The sequence below is a fragment of the Cryptomeria japonica genome, chromosome 4 (assembly GCF_030272615.1).
Source record: "Cryptomeria japonica chromosome 4, Sugi_1.0, whole genome shotgun sequence".
Classification (NCBI taxonomy): domain Eukaryota; kingdom Viridiplantae; phylum Streptophyta; class Pinopsida; order Cupressales; family Cupressaceae; genus Cryptomeria; species Cryptomeria japonica.
Window position 1 is genome coordinate 103,949,796 of NC_081408.1, and position 12,099 is coordinate 103,961,894.

The following is a 12,099-nucleotide window of genomic DNA, read 5'->3' on the forward strand; positions in this document are numbered from 1 at the left end:
AGTGTCATGGTTTTTTCCATTTTTCTTCTTGATGATGATCGTTATAGTGTTTCATATTGGTTTTTGATGCTGTGATTTTTAAAAATATTATTTTTTTATTCTCAAAACTTGTGCGGGTAGAGCAAGGACAAACATATCGCTGAAGAGATCTCTCTCACTTCAGAAAATACAGTGAAGATTGGGAAAGGAGAACATATTGCTGCTAGATTAATTTGATCTACCTTCCTTCATCAACTCACTACCATAAAGTTGTGCAAAATTGCTAACTTAATGTCTTAAGGATAGAAGGGCTTTAGTTTAATCCTAGTCCTCCTCTGGACAGCTGAGCACTTGTATATGGAATTATTGAATTGGAGTTAGTAAAAATTACTCTCTCCAGGTGGACTTCATATGTCCAACTTATTCCAATGCTTGAAAAAATCAGGTCTACTTTCCATCTCTTCTAAGCATCAGATCCTTGGAGGCTTCCTTTGCTAACAAAGGTTCTGTGATATCAATACTCAAGTCTGGAGATTTTGTGCCTTGGATTGAGTCTGATAAGCCTTTTGCTACCCCCATTGCGGTTAACTGGTCCTCATTTAATACAGTGTCTTTTGATTTGCCCCAGAGTACAGCATACAGGCCTCCAATTATTAGAACTGAACCAACCACACTGCAGTTTAAGAAGAATTAGAAACATAGTGATGGTATGAAACTATTGAACAAACAAGATTTATTTCTTAAAATACTTTCTGCTATTCCATCCATTGGTGTATTAAGTCCGAAGGGAATCTCAATCTGCAATAGATCTTTGAATGGATTGTATAAAAAGACTGAGATTTGTCACAAGCTAACCTTCCTGCATGAACTTTCTCATGAAGAATGATGGTAGCCATGGCTGCCACAATCACTGTCAACAATGGAGTGAACGTTGCCACAAACACAGGGCCCCTTTTGGAAATACACCATGTCTGAACACAAAAAGCAATCCCTGAACACACAATCCCCTTCCATTTGCAGGGTATCAGAATGGTTAGTCAGGATGAAAGTGTAAGACATGCAAGGAAAGAAAGCATTGTGAATGTCTAGATACTCACTGAAAATAGGACAGAAAGAAGTTCAATGTTACTTCCTATAGTCCAAGTCTTCAAATCTGGATCAATAATAGAAGCTACCACAGTACACTGCACTGCCCCAAAGAAGCAAAGCATAGCAGAGAGGGATAACTGAGCTGGGTATTTTTTTATTGTTGAAACCTGTATTGCAATTTATACAATTTGAAATCACACTCTTAGCTTTGTGTCAAGAAACTTGTAGAAAACAAGGCTATTGTTTGGAAATGTAAGTTTAGATCACCTGCATAATAATCCAAGCAGACCAACATATGCAACTTCCAAAAAGGTAAAGACAACCCATCTGCCAATCTTCTATTACAAAATGATTTCCACCAACATGCAAGCTTCTAGGCCAGTGCTTTTCTATTAATGGACCCTTGTACAGGGTCATAACCAATGCTCCAATAACACATATTAACGTACCTAACAATTTTGCTTCACCTCGTATAGATCTCATGTTCACCTTCTCCAATCTGAAACAGGTTAAAAAATGCATATATAAACATCTCCATATTGATCTCTTTCTATTGTTGCATACTATGGTGAAGAATATTTGTGTTTATCCTCTAATCAAAATCATAACCATTCCTTACTACCCAAGTAAAGCAAAAGAATGCAATAAAGCTAGAAAATTTGGATACTTTACAAAACTCACTGAATTTTACAAGTAAATTATTACACCACAGATGCTTTTGAGGAATTTTCATTGCTAACATATTGATAGATTTGATGTAAACTGAATCTAAGCTGCTTCAAAATTGCAATGAATTTACATGTAATATAACCCTGAATAAATTCAGATGGATTTGTTTCTTAATTTTTTCAACACAGGACATCAACAACATCTTATTAACATGCAACAAAAATCGTTGGATTGATTTTCTTCAAACCATCCTGATTTTGAGTTGGTGGGTTGTTAGGACTCATTGAATGTTGAATCTGATTTTCTTATCCATGATTGTTTCTCTGATATTCCATATTATAAGAATATTATCTTATAATGCTTAAAACCTATCTTTTCTTACTTGTGTACAAAGATCAATACCCTTTCATTCCATACTTTTATTAATTAAAAACAACAGCTATTAAGACTGATACTCTAACTCCATGGCCATGCCTTTGAATGCCCCCTCATCCAAGCATAGCAGATAAATTGGATAGATTGTTATTCTAATTCCTTCAAATCCCAGCTCTTTTGATTACATGCATAAACAAAATATTCCATTCTATAATTTAGATCATAGCATTACCCAAGAATAATAGCTATCAGAAAAGTCAGAGCAGGTATCAAATTTTCCATTGCACCAGCCAATGTTGAAGAAGCAAGGTACAAGCCTTTGAAATAAAACGTCTGATTCATTAAGACCCTGAAAAAACAAAACCGTGATAAGTTCTTTTAAAATTAACCACCTTAATTATCAACAACTTTTTCATGAGAAAAAACCTTACACCGAAACACCCAGCATAAGTTCCATAAATAATCAACTATGACTACAATGCTCATAAAATTTCCATGGAAAGAACTCCTTACCCAATAAAAGAAAGCATAAAAATTCGGCCAAAAACAGGAAGAGTCAGAGGTGGTCTCTCCTTCCTGCAAACCAAAACTAATTAAGTATAACTTCATCAATTGAATTCAAATTTTCTCATGCAATCGAATTTTTTTCTTCATAAAGTTTCAGATTATAAAATTATTTATTTTCTCCTTCAGTTTTCTATTGTCATTGTCATGATAGATCACTGAGTGTGATGGGAAATTTGATAAAAAAAATTCTAAACGTAATCTAATCCAGAAACAATTGTATTATTCACTACGAATTGTCCAAATCTGATATTAAATGATTGTTGAACTTTACCTTTCAAGAAAAAATGCAAATGGGGCGACAGTTATAGCAGCCACTTGTTGCCTATAAGCTGCAAAAACATAAGAACTCATCCCACCAGTTAAAGCAGATCTAGTCATGATGTTCATAATTGCATATCCAAAGTTCAACCCCACCATTGCTGCAACAGGTTTTAAGCTCTCTAAAGAACCCATCTCAAATAGATTGAGGAATATTTACACCCCTTGTTCTATGCTCACTTCCACTCATCTGGTTTGTCTCTACATATATAAGAAATCTTTGGAAGTAAAGGTTTGGACTTTTGTTCAAAAAACTACAAAAAGCACACATGGTGCTAGGGCTTAAACCAGCCTTAAGCATGCAGGGATTTAGCTTATAATATAAGCATGTGTTGAATTCATTGTAGCCACCTTGACAGATATATGTAACCTTTAAAATGAATTTGACAACCAGGAAGGGCAATACAGAGGACAGGATTGCCCTGTCATCACCCACCTCAAAATATTCCTGAACTAAGACAGAAATGCAAGGAAAATGGTGGTTTAGTAGCAACTTGTTAGGGGGAACCAGTAATCTCTTAGACTGAGTAGGTGCCACGTCATTGCATATTTGTATATATCATAGTCATCTTGTAAGGAGGATACAGCCAGATAGGAAGCTGCATGAAATTGGCATCTTTTGGTGGGTCCAGCTAATTCAATGATTTATTTAATTTGGGATGCTCTTGGTTGCTTGTTTTAAGGAGCAAATTATTGTGATATTTGTTTAATAGAAGGATTTTTAAATCAATTAAAAACAGTTTTTTCTTACAACATCTGATTTGATTTTTAAAAAAGAAGAAAACAAACGCCTACGTAGGATTTGAATTGAAGTGTGGTTTACTCCTTACAAACATTTATGTAGAATATGTAATGAAATCAAGTCATTTAAATAATTTAGATTTTAGATTTTATATTAGAAATAACAGAGAACATGCTGTTGGTAGAGGTAAAGTGGACCGGTAAAATTAATAGGGGATTAGAAAGTTCATTTGATTAAAGGAATAAAGAAGTTTATTGTTTTGTTTATTAATATAAATTTGAACAATTTTTTTTCTATAATTTTATCTATTGTTTTGTATAAAATTGGGACATTATTACATTTGGTAGGTAGTGGTAGTATCACTGTAATGGTGTCTTTTGGTTGTTTTAGTGTTCATATAATTATGGGTTCATTCTTTGTACTCTATACTTCACATCATTTATAATAAAATGTTGATATGATGCAGGAGCATCTCCGGTTGATGAGCAATCTTGCATCAATAAAAATAAATAAATATTTGTTTTAGTTGTTTCTGTTCAGTTCTGTGTTGCAGTTTATGAGTTTCTTTCATGATTCTCCGGTATCTTTTTATTTTTTTTTGTTGCGGATCAGATTCATGGCTTCTAAATGTATTCTTATTTCTTATTTTAGATTTTTAGTTTATTTGGATTCTTTTTCGGCAAGTTATCGCTTTTGGATTGGTTGGTTCTTGATTCCCAGAGCAGTTTTGAGCTTAATGGCTACTTGGAGATTTCTTCTCGTGCGGATCTAATTGGCACCATGTTCAATGTTCTTTGGCCCTTGGCTGAACTTCCTTGGTGGTCCGCATTTCACTTGCATTCTTGGCAGAGGAGATCTTCACACTTTGGGTTCGACCCATTTTACACGCTTCATTTTCCTGTCTTGGAGAATGCAATCCTTTTGTGGCCGACCCAACCCAAATGTGTTTCAGATGCTATATATGTTGTTATATTAGATCATTTAGGAGATAGAGAAGTAATATGATGATATGATTCATGATTTGTAATTAGAATATCATTTTAGAGGTCCAGATTGGTTGAATTTTGGAATGTGGGTAAGTGCACCAAGATAGTGAACAAAAAGGGGGTATAAGTGGCCATTTTTTTTTGAAAACAGGTAAACCTAAACTTCAAAGAGATATTTGAAGGTCATGCACTCAAAAGTAGGAGTTGAGAAAAGAATAAGAATTGTAGTACTCTGAGTCTAGTTTCTAAACTACTAAAGTTTTTAAAAATTGGATAAGACAAAGAGGGTCAAACCTCTCGCACATGAAAAACAGTTCTTGATTTTTTCAGAAACACAACATAGCTATTTTTGTGCACTGCACAAAATATATAGTTATATTTAGTATTTTGTAAACCCCTTTGGTAGGATGATAGGTAAGAGTGAGATGTAGAAGTTGTGTATTTTTTTATAATTTTCTGTTGAGTATTTTATTTTTTATGATTTTTTGAAGTGACCGCATCCTGAAAATTTGGTATATGTTCGTGCGCTGGGCATAACTTGCATCAAAATAATCGAAAATGCAAAATTCTTTTTTTAAAAGTGTATAGAATCTAGTGTAGAACAATGATATGGAGTTTATTTTGAATTTGGTCAAGTATATCAAAAGTTATTAAAAAAATGGTTGACATATGTTTGTGAGGACTGTTAAGGCACTCGTACAGAAAATTAAAGTTTACTATGCTAATGTTGTCCAAAAATAGAAAGTTTTATATGGTCAAAAAACTAAGAAGACGTGTGAGATTATGGTGGTAATTTTAGAGATACCCACTTGATCATTTGTAAACCTGATGATGACGAAATTGAGAAAATCATGTTGGAAGATGAAAAAACATGTAAAGGGACAAAAATGGGGGGAAAATGGGCTTGCAAGCCTTAGGGTCATTTTCCAACCCTCGTACCAAGCCAAAACCCACACGGGTTTTGAAAAATAAAAAGTACTATTCATAGTTCTACATAACCCATACGGGTTATGTAGAACTAAAACCATTATTTTGTGTTTCACAAAACCCGTACGGGTTATGCAGACATAATAATGTATGCTTGTAAACTTAGCTTTTACTACACATATGTATAGAAATACATATATAATATGTGTTTATGTATGTATTGTCGTGTATCTGTGAAGTGTGGACCTGTGTACCTGCAACTGCAACATAAAGACACTCAATAGATCATTATAAGCATGGTTAGAAAATTTAAAACAAAGAAAGATAAACCATAGCTAAGCGATCTATTGCCTCTTAGTAAATGGGAGTATGAATTTTGCTCTCAGATCTGGTTATGCAAATTCTAGTGACTTGACTACACTTAAATGGAGGATTTAAATGATAAAGATGGATGATCTAGATGAGATAATGATTTAAGCTATATGATTCTATGATATTGCTATGAAATAAACTAAGATTTAAGCTAAAATTGAACATGATAACATTGCTAAAATGATAAACTAGAAGCTAGATGCCTATAATAACAATGCATAAGATGAAAAATGAGATAGGATTTAGGATCCTTTGAGCTCCAAAATGGGGTCTATTTATAGGATTTCTAAGGCCAGGGGTGAGGTGGCAGGAATCAACGGTCAAGATTAAGTCTGAAGATATCAATGGTAAAATTGGAGGAGGTTGGAAAAGAGGTTGGATGAAAGGGAACAATTGGAGGTTGGTAGGAGAAGGGGTTGGATGAAAGGGGACAATGTCATCTCCATGGTGACAAGTGTCAAGAAGCTTCTGGAAAGGTTGGATAGAAGGGAACATGTGTCATCTCTATGGTGACAAGTGTTAAGAGGCTTCTAGAAGAGGTTGGATCAAAGGGAACATCTATCATCTCTATGGTGACAAGTGTCAAGAGGCTTCTAGAAGAGGTTGGATGAAAGCGAACACTTAATGACATGTGTCACAAAGCTTTGCTCATGAGAGGGTAAAGTGTTCAAGGAAAGGGGACATGGTGGTTTGGATGTGCAAGCTAGGATGGGTTTAGGAAAACCCGGGGTTAGATGCAATGAGTTAGTTTAGGTGGTTAAAAGTTAGGAAGCATCTGGGTAATTTGAATTTAGAAATTCAAATAATAGGAAAAGGCTAATTAATTTCAACAACTCATAAATTGATTTGTTTTAATTAATTAGAGGATTAGAAGAAATGAATTTGATGGGGAAGAATTAATTAATCAAAGGGGATTATTGAAATGAACCCATTAAATAAATCCTTAGATTTATTAATAAGTAGATGAAAAGGGGGGGTTTAATCAAATTGTTGATGAATTCAATTAAATAGGGGAGGGAGATTAATTAAATAATTGGTTATTAATTAATTATCTTCAAACCATTTTTAGGTGTATACATTTTGCCTCTCTTTGAAGCGAGGTGTGATGACGCGTTGATTCAAAGAATAATCTCATTTTGATGATGATATTGGTTCGATAGGATGCCCCAACTCTTGGTTAATAGATTGTGATACGATGATTCCCCCTCGGGAGATCAATTAAGATAATTGACCTTTGAATTTTTTGGATCTTTGCGAAATTGATATCCCGATTAGAAATGATTTGATGTCTGCAACTGTGGTTGATGAAAATGCGAGTTCTACAATCACTGTTATGTGGTTCTTGATGATTGATAAAGTTTGATTGGTTAGATTGATAAGATCGAGATTCAGTCTGGTTTCAGGAATGACACCTCCTGTATAAGAAAAAGATGATCAAAGCGTCTGGTTTCAGGAATGATATATCCTGTATAAGACATGATCAGAACGTCTGGTTTCAGGAAAGATACATCCTGTATAAGACATGATAAAATAGATCAGATGCGATTGATTGATAGAATGGATAAGGTTGATTGGATAAAGAACTGACAGTTTGTTGATATCAGGTTGCAATATGATTTAGATTTGCTGATGTTGGTACGCTTGAGGGGGTAGCATAAGATTTGTGCTGGGTTGACGATATCTAGAGAGAGATGAGTCATCATTCTGATTGTGTATACACCTATGATAATACATTGATGATTCCTGCGATAGATTTGACCTTGAATAAGATGAGCTTTTGTGATGCCATGCAATAATGAAATGTAAGCTAAATGCTAATGTGAATGTTAATGAAATGCAAAGCTACGATTGGACTAGTCACTGGATTATTGCTTTTTGTCATCATTGAGCTTTTGGAATGTGGGAAGTGAGTGCAAACATCGATGGTATAATTAAACCATGATGACCTAAGCACTGATTTCCTGGATTTTGATATGGCAAGTTAGCACAAGCATTGAGGTATAATTAAACCAAGATGACCTGAGTGTTGCTTGCGTAAAATAGGCAGTATTAACCATTTCAATACACAAATCGGAAATATCTTCGATGATACTCCGATGATCATGTCATGAGACAAATTTGCACATATTAATGATTAATTTTTAGACAGTAGACAAGAAAATATCATGTTCCTTCCTTATTCCTCTAGTCAAAGACATCCTGGAGTCACTCAGAAATCATAATAGCGAAAATCAATTATAGAAAAGTTGAACAATCATGTTAAAATCATTATCCAAAAGATATCATCCATTGAAAAGTGTGTGATGTGCTTAGACTGACTTTGTGATAGTTTGATGGTTGATAAATTGATCTTGTGTTCAATGTTGGATATGTCATACTTTTTGCTTGGTAAGAGTTGTCTAACCATTTGTTCTACCTGTTTGATTAAGCTCAAAATTGATCAAAATTTTTGCCCCCAGCTAAGTGCAGGATTTTGCCCTAAGCCTAGAAATAAATTCGTTATGATATATCCAATGATCCAAACTATGGCGAGAAGCCACCCGAGATGCCATGCGTATATACAATGGATTCATGATGCATATGAACAACGCTAATGGAAAATGAATGCAAGCAGAAAGATGTATGAACTAATAGATGGAAGAGCTAGCTGACAGATAGCGCTTGTTTGCTAGGTTTTCACCATCTATTTTTATTGCACTTTTTCTCATATTTGGTTTTTTTTTCATTGTTTTTCACTGTTTTTGTATTTTTTGCTTTTTCACTGTTTTTGGATTTTCTGCTTTTTCACTTTTTTTTTGTAATTTTCTGCTTTTCAGACATAAAACTTCTTCAAATGTATGCTATTGATGGGTTCCTTGAGCTGATCCCCATCTTGTGTTGATAGTTGATATGCTCTTGACCCAAATATTGTTGTGACCACAAACGGACCTAACCAATTTGGTTCAAATTTTCCTTTCTTTTCTCGATTTGACTGGTTTCATGGATTTTCCTTTAGTACTAGTTCCCCTACTTGAAAAATTCATGGTTTGACCCTGTGATTATAGCTCCAGCACATTCTTTGCTGATATACCTTTAAATTATCAAAGGCATTTTGTCTTTGTTCCTGGATCAATTCTAACTCTTGTAATCTAGATACTTGCTGTTCTTCATCTGGGATGAGACCTTTTAATGATACTCGTAGAGAAGGTATCTCTACTTCTATTGGTAGTATTTCTTCTGATCCATAAACAAGAGAGAAAGGTGTGGCACCTATTGGTGTGCAAATACTGGTACGGTAAGCCAATAGAGCAGGGTTTAATTTAATATGCCAATCTTTTCCAGCATCATTCACTGTCTTTTTGTGGATTTTCAAAATAGTTTTGTTTGATGCTTCTGCTTGCCCATTCCCTTGTGGATAGTAGGGCGTGGAGAGTCTATGTTGGATCTTGAACTTCTCACATCTCTTGTACATCTTGATTCTTGAATGGTCGCCCATTATCTATGATAATGGTCATGGGTATTCCATAGCGACAGATGATGTAACTCAAGATAAATGTAGCAATTTGTTTTCCTGTGATATTTATGAGAGGTATTGCCTCAATCCATTTTGTGAAATATTCTGTAGCTACAAGGATGAATTTGTGACCATTAGATGAAGAAGGATTTATCTTTCTTGCGAGATCAAGACCCCATTGGAAAAAATGCCAAGATGTTGCCTAAGCATGAAGTTCTTATATTGGTGCATGAATCAAATTCCCATGGATCTGACATTGTTTACATGTTCTAGCTATCTAAAAAGAATCTCATTCCGTAGTCGGCCAATAATAGCCCAAGTGTATGAGTTTTTTCAAAAGGGTAAGACCACTTGAATGAGTGCCACAAATGCCGTTATGGAATTCATGTAAGGCCTTCTAAGATTTTTTTTCTCGAGACATCTTAAAAGAGTGCCATCTAGACCTCATTTAAATAGGGTATCCGTGACAAGAGTAAAATGGGAGGATTGGCAAATAAAGTTTCTCTTTTGATTTTTTGATAAGTCAGAGGTAAGATGTTATCTTTTAGGTATGTGTAAGTTTGGCCATAGCGGGAGGAATCATGACTCACAAGGTGACATATAGTTTGGGAATCAGGACAATTATGAGTAGGGTAAAACAATTCTTCTACCAAGAATTTATAACGCTCTTGATTTTCCTGTATCTGAAGGAGAGAAGCAAGTGTTGCCATGGCAAATGTTGCTTTGTTGTCATTCCTTGGAATCTGCTGAAAAGTTATTTCTACAAAGTATTTCTTGATATCATCAACCATCTTTTTATATGGCATTAATTTTTCGTCCTTTGTTTGGTAGTTATCATTAATTTGATTAATGATGAGTTGAGAGTCTCCAAAGACTTGAAGTTGTGTAATGTTCCATTCTATAACCATTTTGACACCTGTAGCCAAAGCTTCATATTCTATTGTATTGTTGGTGCATTAGAAGCTTAATTTGTATGCTTTTGGGATTGTATGACCTTGTGGTGTGCTGAATAGAATACCTGCTCCTGATCCATGTTGTGTTCTATTATTGATGCTTGCTCCCAGACCGATATTTGGGTGCTGTATTGTAAGATATGGATCGAACCCTAGAATATCTGTATATGAACAGGTAAAATTGATTTTCCTTCTTTTGAAGAGTTCTTAATATTTCTGTCTTGCTAGTTTTGATAAAGAGATTGCTGGATGTAGATCAGTTGTGCCAATGATAACCGGCTCTGCTGGTTCTATCAAAATGGATGGCTTTTCTTGATAAAATTTAGGTAAGGTGTCAATTCTCCCATCCTCCGGTGCCTCGAGGAGGTTTTCAGCATTAGATTCGGCCTTTATTTTTACTTTTTCCTGGTCTAATGTTGCAAATAAATGGTTTTTAGCATTATACCTGATATTGTTTTCTTGATTTTCACTTTTGCGACTAGGAGATTTGACACCCATTTGACTGGAAGATATGTTAGTGGAATCCCTGGTGAAAGTTGTTGCGGTTTTGATTTCATTAAGATATAAGGATATGGCCTAGTCATTTGGAAAGGTATCAATGGCATTATGTCCTTCATTTTCCCAGTCCATAGGTTCAAGAGGGATTAAGGATAAAGGGTCCTCATGTTGAATTATGTCAAAGATATTAGGGGTCATGATAGAGATGTCAAGGATTTCAATATGTATTTCCATGTCTAGAAAAATACTCTTGTCAAAATGAACTCTCATAAGGAGTTCCTGATCATCTCCGATTAAGTCCATGTCAGCCGAATGTGATTCTGATTCAAGTAGTGGTGCAGGAGCACCTAGTTTTGCTTATACTCTCCATTTTTGGTATTTTTCATGCTTAAGAGCCTTGTTAGTTTTGAAATGTTGTCATAGGTTGTATTTAGTCATTTCATAAGTGTTTGATCTCACATTTGTGCTTGAGAGATCAAATTTCGCTTCTTAGGGCTTGAATTGTCAATTTTGTGCTTCTAGGCCAAATAAGGCTAAAAAGTGGAAAATCACCTTATAGGCTTAGAAATGATTTGGAAATAATTGAAACATGTTTAGAAAGTTTTTTTAGTCATTCCTAGGTGATTTTGGAAGGTTGGTTGAACTAGGTTGCTCAAATTGTCACTTGGAGCAACTAAAGTTGTCATTTTTGCTTGTAAAAGTTGTCATTTTGGACACTTTTTGTAAAAAGAAGACAAAAAAAATGCCTTATGTCTGTACAGGACTTGATAACCACTTTAAAATTCTATATATATGCCTCCCTCTTCTTGGTATAGGGTTGGATTTTGTACTTTCTATCACAATTAATCAAAAGGGCCGCAATTTTCTCTTTTTTCTCATGTTTTGAACTTCATTTTGTACAACAGTCCGTATTGAGCTTATCATTTCCATACTGTACCTTGTGGGAAGTTATCTTGGTGTATATTCAATGCACTTTATGTAATTTCTTTGCAGGTTGTGCATTTGGAAGCTGGTTTTGTAAAATTGTTTCATTTTTGCTCTTTGGCTACCTTGTCAAGGGTTTTGGCCTCCAAAATGCATCAACTTGTCTAATTATAGGTTTGGGCTCCCATGGAAGGACTTATAAAAGTT

At 34.8% G+C, this 12,099-nt stretch overlaps 1 protein-coding gene across 1 annotated transcript; it reads right to left on the bottom strand.

Annotated features, from left to right (window-relative positions):
- Nucleotides 1-203: 203 nt before the first annotated feature.
- Nucleotides 204-3,156, bottom strand: LOC131032953 (auxin-induced protein 5NG4-like). Its single transcript, XM_057964056.2, has 7 exons — nt 2,951-3,156; nt 2,626-2,688; nt 2,345-2,461; nt 1,336-1,567; nt 1,077-1,235; nt 835-986; nt 204-652 (listed from the first exon to the last, which is right to left on the bottom strand). Exons 1-7 carry the CDS (start codon nt 3,130-3,132, stop codon nt 427-429), a joined length of 1,131 nt encoding a protein of 376 aa, XP_057820039.2. The 5' UTR covers nt 3,133-3,156; the 3' UTR covers nt 204-426.
- Nucleotides 3,157-12,099: the final 8,943 nt, after the last annotated feature.

Coding starts and splice junctions, on each gene's coding strand:
- LOC131032953 (XM_057964056.2), bottom strand. CDS start 3,132: ATGGGTTCTTTAGAGAGCTTAAAACCTGTTGCAGCAATGGTGGGGTTG. Junction 2,462..2,625: donor TTTATGCTTTCTTTTATTGG/GTAAGGAGTTCT, acceptor TTGTTTTTTCAG/GGTCTTAATGAATCAGACGT. Junction 1,236..1,335: donor CTGCTTGGATTATTATGCAG/GTGATCTAAACT, acceptor ATTGCAATACAG/GTTTCAACAATAAAAAAATA.